Below are 19,593 nucleotides of genomic sequence, written 5' to 3'. Positions count from 1 at the left end.
TCACCAGAATATATTTCAGACATGCTTGTTAAGTACATGCCAAACATACCACTTAGATCCTCAGGCACTGAACTTTTAACAGTTCCAAAAGCCAGGACCAAGAAACATGGAGAGGCAGCTTTTAGTTTCTATGCCCCCAACCTCTGGAACACCCTACCGGAGTGCCTAAGAAGGGCTGAAACAACGGAGGTCTTCAAGCGAGACCTCAAGACGTACCTTTTCGACCTAGCCTACAATCACTAGCTAAGACCCTGAGATTCAGAAAGGCAGCCTCAAACCTACCTGTGAATCCTCTGTATACATTGATACTTGTCCTGCTATGCAATGTATGTATATCAAGTAGTGTACAGAAGCTGGTTATCCTGAAACAGGCTTGTTCTGACTGTTGTGTTGCTTCAATGACTCAGTGTGCTACTAACCGTTTTTCTGTCTCCCCTAGTGTCTCTCTCTCTCCCTCCTATCCTCTAACCAGGTCCAGTGTCAGCTGCGGAGCTGTGGATATCGTAGTATTTAGTACACACACACACATGTACACACAAGACACACATCAGTCCACATCCGGCTTTGGCCTGGACCTGATGCTCTTAGCCTTTCTTGCTCTTAGCCTTTCTTGCTCCGAAAACTTAATTTAAACTTAATTTACTATTATTTATTGTTCTTTAAATGTTCTTAGCCATTAGATAAATATATTCCAGGAGCCTGCCCCAGGTTGCCTGTTTCAATATCTGTGTGGTCTGAATGACTCTATGTGCTACTAACCCTGCTCTGCCTTCCCTCTCCCTGGTGCCTCTCTCTCTCCCTCCTATCTTCTAACCAGGTTCAGTGGATGCCCCACTGTCACCAGCAGACCTCACGAAGTCCGATAGATACCCCTGTGTCCACTGTGGATGATGTAGCATGTCCGTAGAATATTCTCTCCCCTATGATGTTTTTAGCCTCTCTCACTCTGAAATGTAATTCAATGCAATGTATTGCTTCATAAATGTTCTTAGCCGGTAGACAAACATACTCCTGGAGCTTGCTCGATCGCCTTGTTGAGAGGGGTCAGGGAAGAATTTTTACAGCTCACTTATCTGGCCCCCGGGTGATTACTGTTTTTTGCTTCCCTCTGGAATATGTAGAGAGTGGGTCGTATGCCCACCTCACTTGTTCTCTGTAAAGCGCATTGTGTTGCCTCTGGGTATGAAATGCGCTATACAAATAAAGCTTTGATTGATTGATTGATAACAAATACTGGTCATAGTAAAAGCAATCAGGAATTTTAAAATGTTGATCGTATTTTGATATAGCGTATACAATCAAGACCTTGAATGACACAATGGTGCAACAGGGAACTTGGCAACTCAATATGCAAATCCTAGATGATCAAAAATGTGGAATGCAGTACACCATCATACTATGGAACGAGTTTCTGTATGTCTGTCTGCATTTAGATTTTCTCAAGAACTGGGCACTGTATGAAGCTGACATTCGCCAGGTGTATTGCTCAGGACCCAAGGAAGCGCAGTGTCCAGTGTCAAGTTGTTTGGATGAGCGGTTCTAAAGAAAGTACCGGAGGCCAAGCAGTCGGCCTGTTCTCAACGGGCACATTTTGAACAGGCACTGCACTAGTACATCACAAAACGTGAACGCCACAACAGAAACATGTAAGTCATTCAGGATTGAGGGTGTGTCTGGGCATGTCAATAGAGAGAGATGGAGAGGAATGCTACTCTGTGACTTCAGCTGCGACAGAGAGTTTAGGTTGAGAGACCAAATATTTCATATGCTCAGTCACATTTTATGACGCGTCCCAAAAAGAGCCAGTTCCTGTGAATACCGAGGCCCTCTTTTTTGAGGTTAAATTAGCCAATAACGAGACTATTGAATAAAAGTTCCCTTTCAATCATAGCCATTAAATGAAACTATGAGCTGGATTGGGCCACTAGGCTCGAGAACTATTGGTTCTCAAGGCTACTTATTTAATACAGGCTGGATTCCCAGGCAGACACAGATACAAAAAAAAGTCTATTCCTAGACAAGAATGAAAATTTAATGGTGGTGATTCCATTGAAATGGCTTCTTATTTCTACGCCAGTCTGAATCAGCATTCAGGGTATCCACCCCTCTATATTATTGTGGTACTGTGCTTACAAAAAAAAAAAAAATTAGATCTGAAAGTGACATGAATGTTCCTCTGTATTGAGCTTATGTGGACACACCTGAAGTTAACACGCACCACATGACCAAGGGCACATACATGTATAGGTGAGGGTGGTATATAGGAGACACGAGATCAAAACAAATCAAGTTTATTTATATAGGACAGTTTCATACAAGCGAATGCAATTCAAAGTGCTTCACAGTAATAAAACAAAGACAATACAAAAACAATACAGTAAAATAAGGGATAGAATCAATAAAAATACGAAACAATAAAAATGATAAAATGAGTAAGAGAGGAAAGGACAGCCAGAGAAACTACTAGACTGGGAACACAGTGTTCCTATGGCAACACTTCTCGCTGAGGAAGGAGCAACGATAAACAAGGGAAGATCTAAGAGTGTGAAGGGGTGTCATACGACCGCGCTGAAGGATCGAGGATACAAATTAGCAACAGGTATTGTCTAGTTGGTTTAGAGGACAAGCGTTTATCCGGATAATAAGACTCATCCACTAGTAACTGAGCTCGACTCAAGCGTTCCACTAGATCATAATGTACAGTATTTAGAGGAAAGTTCATCCTGGCTGGATGAGAGCTTCAGTGTTGATGTCATTTATGAGATCATCGGAGGTGGGGGGTCACCCTCTCTCATTGGCTTTGAGCAACACTAGCATGTAGCACTGACAGCTGTCTGGAAACGACACACAGACGGTTCATACACACACCCAACGAAGGCATCCCTTGCCCTCCTCAAACACCCACACCCCTGAGAGGGACAGCACCCACAGATCATCCACGTGAGAGCGAGCGTCCGTGGGTGTGGTGAGCCACTGATTACCGTCTGGGATGAATGATACTACACAGCACTGCGCGACACAAGTCATTATCAGTTACACCAAAGCTGTCGACGACATTCCATACAGTCTAGCTGTATTTCAAGAGTGGACAAGCAAGAAAAAGTGATGGTCGAATAATAATAAAGAAAAGAAAAAAGACACCCGTCATGTTTTGGTGTAAATGTGACTCGTTTAATTAGAAGCCTTGAAACAAAATCATACATCACACTATTTCATCATCCGTTTCATCATTCAATGTATGCCCCATTTAATGTCCAATAATGTTCACAGAAATGATTATCTTGGGCTCCTTTAAGGGGAAAATGTGTGAAGCGATTCCAACACACCTTTCAACCCAAACCCTGTGTGTTTAATGTATAACATTGAAAAACAACAACAAATGAATGACTTGATAATAAGACTAGTAAGGATTAGAATCAGACTCGGATGAACAGACAAACTTCCACAGATCAGTTCCAGAGGGGGGGGGGGGGGGAAGAGTTAACCGTGACACAAACCTGTATGGTTGGTTATCGTATGCAAACATGAGGGTTTACGTTAACAGTTGAGGGAATCTGATAAAACAGACAACTGGCTTTGGTGCTGGGAGCGCTTGGCTAAGGAAGACCACACAAGATGGCTGCCAATCACTCCAACCAGATGTTGGTGTGACCTCGACAGTTCATGAGAGGGGGCTTGTAGGGTTTAAGAACAATTTTTACAATCACCTTTGACCCCGAGAGGTCAGGATGACGTCACTGTCAGATTCCAGAAATAGTCCCTGGAAGTATTGTTCTGAATAAAGTGGCTAGTTAGAAAGTTAATGAGTAGTTAAATTAACAATTGTCTGTCTTGATGCCGAGTTACTTCACAGGCAATCCATACATAGGCCTGACACCTTTACTAGCATGCAGGACAAGTCTAAGACAAAGTGGCTAGCTTTACATCCGCTAGCTAGCTAAGATTAAAAAATACAATGCTTAAGATGCCATCCAAGCCTTGCTGTGATCGAGCTATTAACGTCTTGTAATTAAAGTTCAGGCAATAGTCACACTGTGAGTCACCCAACTATTAGCAATGTTTAGCATTGGTCGGGGGGTCTACTCGTGTCCCTGTGCTTTCGGAGGTCATCCTTAGGACGCCAGGACAATTGATAAAACAGCTAAGACAACGTTCAGAAGACGACCTCGATCTCCCTCCTGGGTGACATCGAGACTAGGTTACCACAAGGCGCTTTTAGAGTTGACGAAATTAAAATTTAAAAATTAAAGAGATACTACAGGCTTATTATTTTGCCCTCTGTGAAGAGGGCTGGGGTAGGTGGCGTGTGTGTGTGTGTGCGTGTGTGTGTGCGGGCTGAATGAGCATCAGACACAAGGCATGATTGGAAACGCCTAGAACCAGAGGTTTTCGAGGTGTTCCCACAGCTCAGATGGAGAGCTAGCCGCTATGCTAGAGACATCCACACAGCCTGTTCTTTTACATCAACGAGGGCCTCGCGCAGGCCTTTCCCGGAGGAGGCCTCACCGAAGCCTGGGGCTAGATTTAGCTGCCGAAGCCGAATATGCCCTTGATGTAGCCGGTCAGGCCGCCCTTGCCCTTCTGCTCCACCTTGTCGTCGAGGGGCGGGAAGGCCACGTGATTGAGCGCCAGGTCGAAGAAGAGGGGCTTGCAGGGGATTGGCTGGAAGTCCGGCGGGAACGCCACCAGATTGGGCTGCTTGCCTACAAGGGCGGGGTCAAGGCGGAAGGTTTCCAGGCGCTCACACAGGGGCTGGGACGAGGGGGAAGAAGAGGAAAGAATGAGGGGTAAACGACTGATAGGTAGGCAGAAGAACACACAGTCTTCCCATAGAGTAGCATTCATCACAACCGTTCACCATCCAACTCAAGTTAGCTCATTAAAAACACGTACGACAGGGGCCCCCCCGGTAGCTCAACGGGCAGGGGCGCTTACCATGTAAAGGCTAGTCCTTTCTGCAGCGGCGTGGGTTCGAATCCGGCCCACGCCCTTTGCTGCATGTCTTTCTCTCTCTCTCTCCCACCTTTCCTGTCTGTCCTTACACTGTCCTATCCTAATAAAGCATAAATGCCTCAAAAAATAAAATAAATAAAAAAACACTCAAGTGTTATGTAAGCACTGACAGACTGATAAGTGTTCCTCATTAGACTGCACTATGCCAAATAACAGAGATGTCTCAAGAAGAACCAGTCAAGCTGCACGCGACGTTGTTTTTCCCTTGTCAGAGAGTGCTGGGCAGTATACTGCTTGGTCATGTGATGTCTACAGTAAATATGGAAGTATAACTCTTCCATTTCAGTCATTCCTATACACAAGTCCTGCTATGGGAACCAGCCAAGCATCAGGCCCACTTCCATGATATAAAACCAAACTAAAAAACACTATCATAATAGTAAGAACTATGAATAACATTTGACTACGGCAAATATAACTTAGTTGAATCTAACTGAGTCAGGGACATAAGCACGCCCGATTACTAGGCTTTCTCTATTCAACTGAGGCTAAGAAAGATGCAGGCTGTGTTCCAGTGGGGTGTAGGAATCCATTCGGTGAAGTTTGTGAGATGGTTAGTATTTCCTGCTGAGGCCGGCTTTCCGTCTCTTACCCGGTTGTCTTTCATCTGCTGCTGGCTCGGCGCTTCCGGAGCGTCCTCAGTGTCTAGAATACAAACACACCCTCAGCGCCAACAAACACAAACACACACGCACCCCCACCACATAATACCACAGAACTATATACATGTACACACTCGCGACACGCAGACCAAGCGATACCATGGAAGTCTGTAGTACGGTACACACACACACACACACGCACCAAAAAATACCACAGAGGTCTGTCATGTACACGTGCACGCACGCACTCGTAACGGCTACAACTGATGCAGAAAAGCCAGGATAGAGTTAGTCATCTAACCCAGGTCAGGACAGTAAACATTATATGGTGTATCGATGACGAGTGTGACGTTGAACCCGGGAATCCCGACTTTTCGATACAAAAGGAACGCGGCGTTACCTTATACGGGGGCTCTGGGGGTTTACTCACCTAAGATGGCCGCCGCCTGAAGAGAGTATTTCTCAGCACTGACCTCGGCTATCAGTACTTGGACATCAGGGAGATCCTATAGGAGGAGAAATAAGTCCATCTTCACTCTGCGCTCTTTATAATCTGCACCCATTGCACTCTTTAGGAAACCTTTGTTCGCACGTCTTTTGTTTACAAAGACACCGCAGTCCCTGAGCAACGGCAGGTCAAGGTGAAAGGTCGAAAGGTCACTCGAGTGTGTGCGCCTCGTTACCTTGAGGCTGTTGTTGAGACTCTTGGCCTTGGACTGGACCTCGCGGGCGTATTTCAGCACCCTCTCGTACAGAATCAGCGCCTCGCTCCACTTCTTCACCAGCACGTAGGACTGGGCTATGTAGAAACACCTAGCGGAGAGGACAGAGCGTTAGTGATGCTGTGTGTGTGTGGGGGGGTGTGTGTGTGTGTGGGGGTGTGTGTGTGTGTGTGTGTGTGTGTGTGTGTGTGTGGGTGTGTGTGTGGGTGTGTGTGTGTGGGGGTGTGTGTGTGTGTAGGGGTGTGTGTGTGTGTGTGTGTGTGTGTGTGTGTGTGTGGGTGTGTGTGTGTGTGTGTGTGGGTGTGTGCCTCCTGACCTGTAGGCCTTGTAGACGAGCATCTTGAGGGCCACCTCCTTCTGGAAGGCGTGATCCTCCTCCAGACCCTGCAGGGCCGACAGCTCGGACAGACTCTGAGGGTACGAGGAGAGACCGTCACCGAGGAGAGACCGCAGAACGTGACGTGGGGGGTTGTGAGGTGTGTGTGTTTGTTTCCATGTGAGAATCATTGTGTGTGTGTGTTGTGTGTACCTGCAGGATGATCTCGTAGAGGCGGATGAGGTCCTGGGGACGAGGGCTCCTCTTGTTCTCGTCCGTCTGGGGCTCTTTGAGCTGCGCCTGCAGCACGTGGGCCATGCTCTCGTTCCTCTTCACCACCGTCCACAGCTTGATGTAGGTCAGGTAGCTACACACACACACACACGCAGACACGCACACACACACACACACACACCACACACACACACACGCGCACACACGCACACGCACACACACACCACAGGACCACAACATGGAGCGGCATGGCGACCCTTCATGACACATAAGCAGTAAGGATGCACGATATATCGGCAATCATATCGGTATCGAACAATGTTAAGTCATTTTTTTTATATATCGGTATCGGTCTGATGTGCAAAACAGGGCCGATGTGAGTAGCAGATAATTATTTCCTTCTAGCTGTGGTTGTGTGTGTTGTTGTTGAGAGGAAACAATGTGGTAAATCTATGATTTAATCGGCTCTTCGGAATGTTTTTTAAATAGAGTGTTTCCGTGTGTTATTCACTATGTATAACATTTAATTATGATAGAAACTTGTTTTTATATATAACATATCGACATCAGTGAATATCGGTTATCAGCCATGACGGCAGTGTTAATATCGTTTATCGGTATCGGCCAACATTTTCATCCCTAATAAGCAGTGTATCTCTCTCTCTCTCTCACACACACACACACACACACACACACACACACACACACACACACACACACACACACACACACACACACACACACACACACACACACTTTACCTATGCAGGAACTGTAGGTTGGAGACCTTGCCACTGTCGGCATCGGGAGTCCTCTCTCGTTGTTTCTGGCGGGGGGGTAGAGAGACAGACCCGGTTATTCTCACGCCATGTCCATCCCAGCTCCACAACCGTTAGCCCCTGGTGCCCGTCGTGGGCGAGTCGAGTCCGATTCGACTCGAGTCGGCCTGCGCGACCGCATAAGCCCCCCCCCCCCACCAACCCCTCCCCCCGCTCACCGTCTCAGCCTTCAGTTCCTCCCTCACAGCATGGATGGTGTCTCGGCACTCGGCTAGCAGGGTCTCATACAGACGCTCCTTGGTCTCCTCGTTGGCCGCCTGCGGGGGGGGGGGGGGGCACGGGAGAAACACAACGCATCACAAATCTGTCTGTCCCCAAAAAAAAGTGTGACGTATACACATTCTAATGTACAGTACTCATGCATTTGCATGTGTTGTGCATGAGCCGAAATACAGGCCACTGTATTTGCAATTGCTACCTTGATCGCCATACATGTTACGGGATCATGTACACCTTCTTATACAGTACATAGACAGGTATGCAGGGAAACTAAAGGGTGAGAGAGAGGAATTTGGGAGGGGGAGACTGTTTACAACAATGCCCAGAGCTGGCAACATCCATTCAGCAGCAGTGAACTGCAGACACTGGTGGTGGGTTCAAACACCTCTTAACATATCACCGGTTAGCGTTAACTAAGCGCTTAACTACAGGCAGTTACGGCATTTGAGCACTTAACTACCAATTAAACACTTTCATGTGCCGTCTAGAATTTGGAAAGTGGACAAATGAGTCAACTGCAGTGGGCAGAGAGTTAAGAATCACACAAATGGGATGCAATACTGAGCACATGTTATGTAATGTAATGTAATGAACACATGCCGAGTTCGTACGGCGCGTTTCACAGAGCAGACGTTACAGAGGGCGGTGGGATGGGGTTGTTTGGAGCAGGAATGTGATGGAGGCTGGAGGAGACTGAGCTATGCGGTCGGGCAGGTTGTCGTCTGACATTCCTCAATGCCTCTAGTGTTACTGTAGCTCACCGCCATAAAGAGCCCTTGTTCTTCATGTGAACTCTCACACACTCTCTTGCACTCACGCTTACACACACACACACACACTCTTGCACTCTCACACACTCTCACATTCTCTCTCACTCTCTCTTACACACACTTACACACACGCACACAGTGATGGATAGCCTTTGATCTTGAGGCTGAAAAAGTGAGTCATTTTGAATGTGAACAGAGTCATGGGAGAAATATTCTGTGTACAATGTGTTATGATACAGACATGACAAGATACAGGACACTGACCAGTTTGTAACCTAAAAAGGCCTTCATGGTTCAGTATTTGGTTTTACCTCTAAACCGGTAGTATTAATTAAATCAATTAAAATCAATTAAATCAAAACCTGCTCCTTTATTTCACAATACCTTCCTCTGAGTATGACTACATGTGATTTGTGACAGTGTTACTTCCTGGAAGAAAACCAACTGAAAGTGTGTTGTGAAAACATGACGAGGAATGCTAATCTCACTTAGAGCAGATTATTAATGGGTAAACTATGAAACTAATCTCTCATCCAGCCGAAGGGCCGGTGTCATACGGTGCCAACACCATGTCGACGCCTGGAGGGACTGGCAGAACCTGTTAGGTCTCCCCGGGGAGCGGAGAGAGAGAAGGAGGGAGAAAGGGGGAGAGAGAAAGAGAGAGGGAGGGGGAGAGAGAGAGAGGGAGGGAGAGAGAGAGAGGGAGGGAGAGAGAGAGAGTCCTCTCCAAGGGCCTCATTTTATAAAGCTCGAGTACGCACAAAAGAATGTGCACGCCACTCCTGAGCAAACTTCAAGATGAATAAAAAAACAAACGTGAAGGTAGAATGTGGGAGAAGGCGCTTCCCTCCTGAACACTCGATCCTTGCGAAATGAGAAACTGAGAACCTTATGGCAGGAAGGCGAAACCCGAGAAACGCTTTGAAATTGACACCGCTGTGAGCAATAAATATATCCGATATTGCAATCCCTCAAAATATGTTGCACAGTCCATCAGAAATCGTACTCAATTGGACCTGTCATCGCTAAACAATTTATGAGATTAAATTTTAGAACATGCAAGTAGGTTATAGCATGTTATGAAATTGATTCTCATAATTAATAATGTGGACAGCATAGGCTGTGTGTAAGTGCTCAAAGCAATCACTATATAAATCAAAGACTGTTGTGAATGACTTGTGAATGGTCATATTTTTACTACTATGTACATCTTAATTTTGATAGAGCAACAACCACTCTCTATAGTCGTACAAGCCCCTCTCACCACGGGGAAAATGACAGTCAGGGCCAACATGACTAGCCTACCGCAACAAGAGATCTCTATGGTGTGTGGACTGCTGTGCATGACATGATTACTTAGGCTATGTAGGCGAATATATTTGATAGATAATATGATTCACCGTAAGCTGTTACACAGAAATAGGATGTTGTTGGTGGTGGTGTTTGTGTCTGTTCAATGGGAAATTAAATAGCACAATTGTTCAGTCAAATCTTGTCTCTCTCATTGCCTTGTTTGACTCAAATCCACATTCATAGGACGCCTAAATTATGATAAGCAATTTAGGCTATTTATAAATCGCTCTGCATATTTTGTAAATAAAATACTCAAACATTTTGGACAGCAGGCTACTGTACATCATCCTCATAGGGCTACGTTTAAACTGATGACTGTTTTCGACAGCTCAATTTCATAATACAGCAGTCTATAATATTGTCATCACAGTGGTGTGGATTAGGATTGAACCTGTCATCTTGGGTTTAAGAGGGTGACACCTTGCCGTCACGCCAGTCTGGCTTCAACCTCCGCTACAAGAACTATTTCACACTGACAATCGCCGCCATTGTCGTCACTTTTATGAATGGATGAATGGGACGGTTCATTGATCATTTATAGGCAATTACGGGCGTTAAAAAGGGTGGGACAAGACGTGCGCCAGGGTAAGGTTGAGATATGAAGCAGAAAATCGTTGGGCTGCTTTTTGGAACATGCAGACGCCCGCAACCTTTGGCGCGCGAATCCTAAGCAAGGTTTTATAAATGAGGCCCCAGGACCTGCTGAGATCCTAAATCGTGTTTCCGGTTGCCAGGTTTGTATTGACCGCCCAAGACGCTGTGTTTAATCGTCAGAGCACAACCCCTGACAGAGCAGGGTCCGAAAGGGGGCGGCCTTTATGGTCGAGCTGGTCCACTATCTTTGCATTCATCCTCACGTATGTGAGTGGACAAAAGAACAAGCTTCCCTAACAACCCGGAAGATTTAAGGTACAGACTCTGAGACAGAAACTCATTTTCACCATACTGTAACAATTTGGCACCAGCCCACTGCCTCCTACACAAAAACCTGTCCCAGAACCACTGGGGCGGTTACCGCCGATGCTAATCGCCTCTATGGAGCCCGGATGGGCGTTACCCCACAGGGAGGTGAGCGTGTGGGTTGAAATTCGTAGAATGCAGTCAAGGCAGTGAGAGAGACCGCATGCCAGGGCTGTGAGTGGCAGTGGGTGTGATGGGGTGTGTCCCTCTAGCCAAAGTCAGCCTAGCACAGCGCAGTCTGGCCCCGCCCACAGGCGGGCGAGCAGAGGGGCGCCACCCGCAGAGGGGGAGTGGGATGACATGAGGTCTTGGTAGATAGGGGGTGTGGTCAGGGATTTTTTAAGACTATTAGGCACAAGGAGAATTAGGAACATTTCACTGATTTAGTCAGTATAAACCTAACAAAGACTTCCCCAGTGAGCGAGCGAGTGAGTGTGTGTGTGTGGTCACCCACCTGGGCAATGGCGGCCTCGTTGTCCGCCAGGCCCAGCAGGAAGATGCGGGCCTTGTCGATCTTGACGGGCACCGAGCGACCCCTCCACTCCACCTCGCTCATGGTCGCCGCCTGCTTGGCTCTCGTCTGGGTGATCAGGGCCTGGAGGTGACACCGCAGCAAGACATCAATAATCAACGCCGAAGAAGACATCAATAATCAACATACAAGACATCAATAATCAACATCGAAGACATCGATAAGCAACATAGAAGACATCAATAATCAACATTGAAGACATCAATAATCAACACCGAACGCAGATGAAAAAGTCTGGTTCAGACAGTTTCATCGCCCGCTCGATAGAGAACTACATTTTTAAAAAGTGGGATAGGAATATACAAAGGGGCCCTGTGTCAATGAACATGACGACGTGTGAGGGTCACAGGTCACCAGGCGAGGACGTGTGAGGGTCACAGGTCACCAGGCGAGGACGTGTGAGGGTCACAGGTCACCAGGCGAGGACGTGTGAGGGTCACAGGTCACCAGGCGAGGACGTGTGAGGGTCACAGGTCACCAGGCGAGGACGTGTGAGGGTCACAGGTCACCAGGCAAGGACGTGTGAGGGTCACAGGTCACCAGGAGACGACGTGTGTGAGGATGAAGAGGTGGCTGACCTCCAGTTTCTCGGCCATCATGCCTCCGCCCCCGCCAGCGCTCAGCCTCATCTGCATCAGGTCGTTGATGGCGTTCTGGTCACCTGCAGTTAACAGAGGGCTGGTCAGGGTGTGTGTGTGTGTGTTTTTTTTGTTTGTTTTTTTACTCAAGTAAAACAAATCTTGGTCAATACATACAGATGAGATAAATCAATATAAATATTCATAAGTGAGATGACGTGTGGGTGTGTGTGTGTGTGTGTGTGTGTGTGTGCGTGTGCGTGTGTGTGTGTGTGTGTGTGATAAGGCTCACCAATGTTGTAAGCGCAGTAGCGGATGTTGGGTGAGATCTCCTCCACACGCTGGTTATACAGAACCGCCAGCTCCTCAGTGAACGCACTGGCCAGCTTCTCATAGATGGTCCTGAGACACACAAACCAGCCAATCAGAACACCGCAAATCATTCCACCCGGAACGTACTTCTTCCAAGATAGCAATTAGGGATGCGCCTATATATCTGCCGCCCGTCGGTACGGGCCGATATTGTGTGTGAATGGGTGAATGAGAAGCCACTGCAAAGCGCTTCGGATAAAAGTGCTATACGAGTGCAGTGGATTTACCATTTCCATTTGATGAAGGGCTGAAAAACTTTAAAACAGTTCACTTTTTTTTTTTTTATGAGGATTTCTTTGTTACCCTGGCACAATAGGGGGGATTGTAACAAAAACAAAATAAAACATTGTTTATCAAATCTGCCAAATTCTTATTTTAAACATCGGTACCGGCCCAGAATTTCACATCGGTGCATCACTAACAGCGATAGAAACGACCAAATTGTACGGGGCTTACTTGCACTTGTTGAAGGCCTCCATGGCAGCCTTCCACTCCTGCAGCTCAAACTGGACCATACCAGACAGGTAGGAGGTGTAGGCCTGCAAACCGCACAGCGCATGAAAAGAACTTAATATCCACGCTGAACAAGGATCACTTCAACAGTTATAGGGAGGACCGGACAAACTATTTAGTCATCATCGCTATAGAAAAAACATTCTGGGTAAATGCTACGCTTTCTCTCTCACAGAGCAACATTCTGTTCATTAGACAAACAACACACCACCCGTTTCTTTGTCTAGGTGCATGGAGATGTCCTTACTGGGGTGTGTCAGTCAGTTAGTGTAGGTCCTACTGGGGTGTGTCGGTCCAGTACAATACTTTATTAAATTGTCATTTTTACACTGTATTTTACTTGATTTGTTATCTTTTATTGTGTTTTATCTTCCATTATATTTTCCTGTTTTTGTTTATGTTATGTCTATTTTTATGTAAAGCACTTTGAGCTGCATTTATTTGTATGAAAGGTGCTATATAAAATAAGGTTTATTATTATAATTATTATTTATTATTACCTGAGCCTCCAGTTTGGTCTTGGCGTCCACCCGGGGGCTCTCGCACAGCTTGGCCAGCCTCTCGCCGTGCTTGGCCGCCTTGCGCAGGCGTGACAGCAGGTGGAAGCGCTTGCGTGGCTCTGTGTTGGCCTCCTGCTTCAGCTGCATGGCGTAGCTCCACGCCCTCTCCGCCTCCATCAGGACCAGGAGAAGGTACCTGGGAGGAACAGGAATGGGATTAGTCCATGATTAAAGTCCTACAGCCTACGGTGTTGTGTACCCTGGCTGAATACCATTTCAACCGTTCAGAAGTTACCATTGCGCTCCAGCCAAGGGTCTGCAAAGGTTGTTAGGTGCGTCTACCTGGAGCATTAGGCTATAGAATTAAAAAGAGTGGTGGGTCGCACACACATCTGGAGAAAAAAAGGAGGCTTCAAAATATTTTCTCGTGCTTTTTAATGCAGGGAGCACAGGGGAGAACAAAACACAAACGTTTTGGCTAGTGTGTAACTTGAAGAAGGCCTGAAGAAGGCCTAACCGAAACATTTGTGTTTTCTCCCCTGTGCTACCTGCATTAAAAAGCATGAGAAAATATTTTTAAGCCTCCTTTTTTTCTCTAGATTTGTGTGCGGCCTACCACTCTTTTTGATTACCATTTCAACCCTCACCCAGGGGTGTCATTATTGAAGGGACCTTTCCTAATCAGTCCTGCCCCCCAGTTACTGTTGATATGCCCCACAAGCTAAGTTAATAAAATGTCTACTGAACAGCACATACCGGATGATTCTCTCAAGGATTCCTGACAATATTGCTGTATGTTATTTGTTAAATACCACCACTGTCTAAGAGAGTTCTACAGAAAGGCCTGAACTATTTTGCACAAGGGTGTATCCATGAGATTTGGATTTCCCACAGAGCAGGTGACAACATACAAGTTGATGCTAGATTACATCATATAACAAGACATCATATGACATTTGTATTTTGCGCCAAATTCCTCTAGGACTTGACTAGTCAATCAGTCGATACAGCCGCTATACCATGAACTGACCAGCAGATGTCATTATAGAGCTCCTGTATCGACTGCATCGATAGAGCGACACTTTTTCCGACACAATTGTGTCTAAAGCGTGTCAATGCGTCTGAAGCCTCGTCTCCCCCATCACTACCGATTTGTAGTCACTTCCATAGCACGACTGTCAGCTCGAATGTGTACTGGGGTTTGTAGGCCAGTGCCCAGGTTGACGGCAGCTAACAAACCTGTTGTCAGTGAGCATCTCCACAGTCACTTTCTTCCCGGTGAACTTGTGGCGGTTGCCCATCTTGAAGCCCAGCGTCTTGCGCAGACGACGCATGCGTCGAGAGCAGTATCCCCTGCGGACAGAGACGAAACCACATTGAAGGGGTGGATGGTTCAATACGAGAAGAGTGAGCACTACGGAACCATATGGCATGTTGAGTGGCTATCAAACTGCTATAATAATAACTAATTGTCCCATCTCTCACCTGTATCTCTGATAATCTCCATGTCTCAAGCCGTGCTGCTGCTGGGAGTCCTTGATGATCTGGAGAACTGCAAGCCAGCGTTAAGGAACAACCCATCACACACACGGGACCTCCGCAGGCCATTTTAAGGGGGCATATCGCCAGACTGTACACTAGTGTGAAAGGCAGGAACAAGCAGCTGGCTAGCTGGCTATATGTTGTTACAGTGGTAGTCAATAGGACGAATATTGCTTATTGCTGATTAACAAAAAATTTGACCATGTAAACACTGACTAACAATGATTATTGTAGCAATTGTCTATGGAGAACAATCTCTAATCGGCTTTTGAAGCCAGTGAATGACACGTAGCGCTCTGCAGGCTAGCCATCCGGCATGAAACCCCACTAGCGACAGCTGGCTAGCTAGCACTGGCAGCCTGAGCTCCTATCGATTAGGCAAGCTATCGCTCACAAATAGCTTTGTGGCAAGAGACCACTTAGGCTTTTAGAAAGGATACTCTCCAATCCGAGTCCTGCATCCGAAGATTTTTTATTTAAGTCCATAGCTGCTATTTTAGCTTCGTGCTGCTTGTCTGAGGCCATTCTCCTGCTAACAGCACACTCCTGTGGGCTGCCTGAATGCACCGGAAGTACAATGATGGGGGCAATAGAGAGGGTGGGAGGGGCTTCCCTTAATGCCAACGATGCATCAATATTACATGACATTAGTCATTTAGCAGACGCTTTTATCCAAAGCGACTAACAATAATTGCTTTTAACGTATGAAAAGCCAATGTACTACTACTTGCCAGAACTCACAAGTGCATCTTCTTTCTAAAACAAGTGACTAAGAGCATAATCTAGTGCTTAAGGCACCCTTTTATATTTCACTCTCTGGCTCAGAAGAAAGAAAAACAATTTATTAATTCTAATCGATATAATAATACTATTACTAGTAGGGCAGCACAGTGGCACAGTACTTCCCTGTTGCCTCACAGCAAGGTCCTGATTTGATTCCCTCTTGGGACATTGTTGGCACTAGGGATGTTCCCCCCAGGGAACAGGTATCAGGTACTCAGGTGGGGTATCTCCCGGGCCTTTCTGTACAGAGTTTGCATGTTCCACCCGTGTTCGCAAGGGTTTCCCCTTTAATGAGCCCAATACGAAAAACATGCAGAAGAAAAGATCACTAATGCACAGGAGCACTTGGATTGGTCCCTGGGCGTGGCTCATGCACGCCCTTGGACCGGCTCGTCTGCTCCCAGGGGAAGGACGACGGGATGGGTTAGGGAGACCCTGATGCATGTGTGTGTGTGTGTGTTGCCCATTACATAACATGTGTGTTGAGTCAAGTGCACTTGTGCATGTCGTGTGATGAATAACGAATTCTTCTTCGACTACTACTACTAATAATAACCACGATCAACCAAAGGCTCTGAGTAAAATATTTATTACACTACACAAAATAGTTACGTTTCTCAAAAACACTCGCACAAATATAAACATCACACATTTTCCACATCCTGGACCATCCACCCCATCAACCGTAGTAACAGGTCGGGAGGAAGTTAGGTCCGTCTTCAGGAGGAAGTTAGGTCCGTCTTCTTCAGATGTTATCTGCCGCAGATATGTATGTGGTCAGGAAGTTCTTGACCTCGGAGATGTGCATGGTCTCCTTGATGGTGGTGTCTCTGCTGCGCACCTGCAGTAAACCGCTCTCCAACGTGGTCTCTCCGATAACCACGGAGAAGAGCACCCCCATCTCGTCATACCTGGAGACAAGCGAGCGCACGCACACACACACACCATAAGAGAAAATCCTTACAGCAATGCTATTACATTTACTAAGAAACAAAAACATAACTAAACTGCATCATGCAATGAAGATCAGTATAAAAGGTATTTTGTTAATTTACTTGGTGTTCAGCTGGTCCATGGTGGACGGCATAGTTTCCAAGTATCCAGGCCATGCAGAGATCCCTCCTTCCAGAAACTCCTCCAGCAAGCCTTCACAAACCTGCAAATAGACAACAATGAAATGAACTAATGTAGCGAACGTCAAGTCTGACAGAGCTCATTGATCCGAGTGTGTATCTGGCTTCTCACCTGTCTGAGTTCCACAGTGGCGCCCTTTCCCATGTCTACGGCCACTTTCACAGGAGCCAGAACGGGATGCAGCTTCAAAACCTGTAACGGAAAGGCAAAAGTTAGCGAGGATGGTACATATCCAACATCCTTAGTTCCAATGTTTTGGCGAAAAGCCGAATGCTCAGGTCGAGGATCGTTAAGATGAGGCCATCACCTTTCTCTGCTGTAGTTTCTGCTTGCTGTTGGCTTTCTTCACTTGCTGTAGTGAGTTGTACAGGTACGCCAGCACACCCCGGTCCACGCTGCCCGTCACAGACAGGACATGAGGGACCACTGACTTTCTACCGTCTCTGCACTGAGAGAGAGAGAGAGCGAGAGAGAGAGAGAGAGAGAGAGATAGGCTTTGGTTTGGTGCGTTAGGCTAAAGGTTTTCCTATGCTGAAAGGGCACGACACTGACCTGCAGTTTGGCACGCGGGCCCTTGTGTGTCTGCAGCAGCTCCGCGTCCCCCAGGCTCAGCAACGTCTCCAGGGGCTCCGGGCCCCACGGGAAACTGAACACTATCTTCACACCGCGGGACGCCCTTCCGCCCAGCTCCTCCTCTGCTACCTCGCTGCAGCTGAAGTCTGACGGGCCCAGGGCAAACTGGACAGGAGGAAGGGGCAGGAGAGGAGAGGGGAGGAGGAGACACGATACGATCATGTTTCATTGGACTGCGCCGACATCCGCGCCGCCACACGGAACGCTAAGAAAGCCACGCGCCGGGAGGCCGTCAGGGAGAGACCCACCCACCTTCCTCCACCACTGCAGCCTCTGGCGGGCCCAGTAGTCCAGCCACTGGGCTGTGCTGCGGGGAGAGCAGAACCACGCCAGGGAAGACTGGATGGTCTCAGCTGGGCTGGCAGGGAGGAGAGACCTACTGGTTGATATGTGCTCAATCATGTTATAGACAGCTGTGGCCAAGAAGTGGATGGAAAGAATAGTTAACCATTGCATGGATGTGATTTTTTCTTTTCTTTAGAGGTTAGAGGTAGATATAGCCTCACCAAAAAGCTCCATCTAAGGGCTGAAAGCACAGCCCTGCCTCTGCCAGGCCAAAGGGCAGCTTTCTGTTCACCAGTTCCAACGAGGGCACATATTGTTCCAAGGCACCTGGGAAAGACGAGACTGTTACAAGCCGTGACTAAACTGCAACAGAATGCTACCGGCTGAGGGTGTAGCTGTTAACTTTACCTTGAAGAAGACTTGTCCGAGCAGATGAACAGCTCTTAAGGAGCGTCTGTAGCCTCTGAACAAGTTGGTCCTTGCTCAGTTCACTCTGGTTCAGTACTCGACTTAAGGCATCACTGTCCACAACCTTCAGCTGCCCATCCTGACCTGTATGGACAGTGCTTATCCCAAATACCTGAGCCCTGGACCTTATAACAGAGTCCCACCACTGGTCTAGTATGTTCTTCCTGAGCTCCATCCCCAAGGGTCCATATCCACAGCTTGTGCCACGCTGGAATGAATCTCTGTTGAGCTGTCCAGGCGCTATGTAGTGTCTTGCAGTGCATAATTGCAGCAATGTTTGGATGTGGTCTGAATCCTCAGCGTGAGACACTGCAGCGGTGGAGCGATGTCTAATGTGCTGCCGGTGCTGCAGAATAAACGCTAACCTGTATAACGTTAGCGAGGTTGTTGGTACGTTCTCACGTAGTAATATCAGTCGTCTGACACAGTAAATGAACATGCTTAATGGACCCCCATCAACCACCTAAATAAATAATATATATTTAAGCACGAACGTAGAACGTAGTCGTGCAGCTTGCTCTTTCTACTTTATGCAACAGCGTTTCAATCATAACGTTAATGGTACTTTCCCCTTTTGTACAGGTAAAACACGTATGTCACGGAAAGCGTTCGTCTGTTGCCGAAAAGCATGTGTTCAATACCTGCCAATTTTAAAACATCAGATTCAGAACTTCAAAAGCATGGATGAGCGCTAGTTCAAAACATGCGTTACCCGAAAAGACCCGGATATGAAACAATTACTTCCGGGTTGTTTCAGTTTGTATGAAATGTAGGCCCAATCTCAAACCACCCCTTTCCCACTCCGCCACCGAGTGTCCCTCCAAATTAAGTGTCACTCGCAGCTGTGGAGGGCACTCTCAATCAAGGGGTAGTGTATAAATGGAAAGCCAAATGTGGGACGGACTCCCCACTCCACCGGAACCAACTGGAACATGGAAGCAGCTGGCACCATGGCAACTGACAGACGCCGCGCAGCCCTCGTCTGTACGGCTGCACTCGTGTTAAACAGTGTGCAAAATGCTAGAGTCGCTGCTCGCAAAAGACGAAAGCGTCTGCGAACTCTTGCAACGTTGCTGTATCAGCAAGCGGTAAGTTAATTTATGTAAGCAATTTATGTAGTGTAAGCCTATGTGATCATTACAGTGACTCGACTCCTGTCAGGCTGAACAACGTGGACCGCAATAAGCAGGCATCGTGGCCATTACACGATTATTGCCCAATCCGC

At 47.1% G+C, this 19,593-nt stretch overlaps 2 protein-coding genes across 2 annotated transcripts; both read right to left on the bottom strand.

Annotated features, from left to right (window-relative positions):
- Nucleotides 1-2,446: 2,446 nt before the first annotated feature.
- Nucleotides 2,447-15,635, bottom strand: srp68 (signal recognition particle 68). Its single transcript, XM_084441514.1, has 16 exons — nucleotides 15,506-15,635; nucleotides 15,009-15,075; nucleotides 14,763-14,876; nucleotides 13,524-13,719; nucleotides 12,967-13,049; nucleotides 12,431-12,540; nucleotides 12,139-12,221; nucleotides 11,483-11,623; nucleotides 7,885-7,983; nucleotides 7,649-7,713; nucleotides 6,867-7,020; nucleotides 6,654-6,748; nucleotides 6,299-6,428; nucleotides 6,046-6,121; nucleotides 5,606-5,658; nucleotides 2,447-4,752 (listed from the first exon to the last, which is right to left on the bottom strand). Exons 1-16 carry the CDS (start codon nucleotides 15,588-15,590, stop codon nucleotides 4,525-4,527), a joined length of 1,779 nt encoding a protein of 592 aa, XP_084297640.1. The 5' UTR covers nucleotides 15,591-15,635; the 3' UTR covers nucleotides 2,447-4,524.
- A 786-nt stretch (nucleotides 15,636-16,421) lies between these two features.
- On the bottom strand, nucleotides 16,422-19,001 carry polg2 (polymerase (DNA directed), gamma 2, accessory subunit). Its single transcript, XM_084440581.1, has 8 exons — nucleotides 18,309-19,001; nucleotides 18,122-18,227; nucleotides 17,868-17,973; nucleotides 17,535-17,720; nucleotides 17,290-17,430; nucleotides 17,094-17,174; nucleotides 16,904-17,004; nucleotides 16,422-16,759 (listed from the first exon to the last, which is right to left on the bottom strand). The coding sequence occupies exons 1-8, from the start codon at nucleotides 18,805-18,807 to the stop codon at nucleotides 16,594-16,596; spliced, it is 1,386 nt and encodes a 461-aa protein (XP_084296707.1). The 5' UTR covers nucleotides 18,808-19,001; the 3' UTR covers nucleotides 16,422-16,593.
- Nucleotides 19,002-19,593: the final 592 nt, after the last annotated feature.

This window comes from Borostomias antarcticus (genome assembly GCF_949987555.1).
Source record: "Borostomias antarcticus genome assembly, chromosome: 7".
Classification (NCBI taxonomy): Eukaryota; Metazoa; Chordata; class Actinopteri; order Stomiiformes; family Stomiidae; genus Borostomias; species Borostomias antarcticus.
Note: the sequence above shows the minus strand (reverse complement) of the source record. Positions and strands in the feature narration are given on the sequence as shown.

What these genes read in the sequence shown, in the direction of transcription:
- polg2 (XM_084440581.1), bottom strand. Translation starts at nt 18,807, where the DNA reads ATGTTCATTTACTGTGTCAGACGACTGATATTACTACGTGAGAACGTA. An exon ending in CCCTTAGATGGAGCTTTTTG is followed by an intron (nt 17,974 to 18,121) that starts GTGAGGCTATAT and finishes CCTCCCTGCCAG; the next exon opens with CCCAGCTGAGACCATCCAGT. An exon ending in AGAAACTACAGCAGAGAAAG is followed by an intron (nt 17,175 to 17,289) that starts GTGATGGCCTCA and finishes TTTCCGTTACAG; the next exon opens with GTTTTGAAGCTGCATCCCGT.
- srp68 (XM_084441514.1), bottom strand. Translation starts at nt 15,590, where the DNA reads ATGGCCTCAGACAAGCAGCACGAAGCTAAAATAGCAGCTATGGACTTA. An exon ending in TGATGGCCGAGAAACTGGAG is followed by an intron (nt 11,624 to 12,138) that starts GTCAGCCACCTC and finishes TGTCACCTCCAG; the next exon opens with GCCCTGATCACCCAGACGAG. An exon ending in CTCGTCTACAAGGCCTACAG is followed by an intron (nt 6,429 to 6,653) that starts GTCAGGAGGCAC and finishes CCTCTCCGCTAG; the next exon opens with GTGTTTCTACATAGCCCAGT.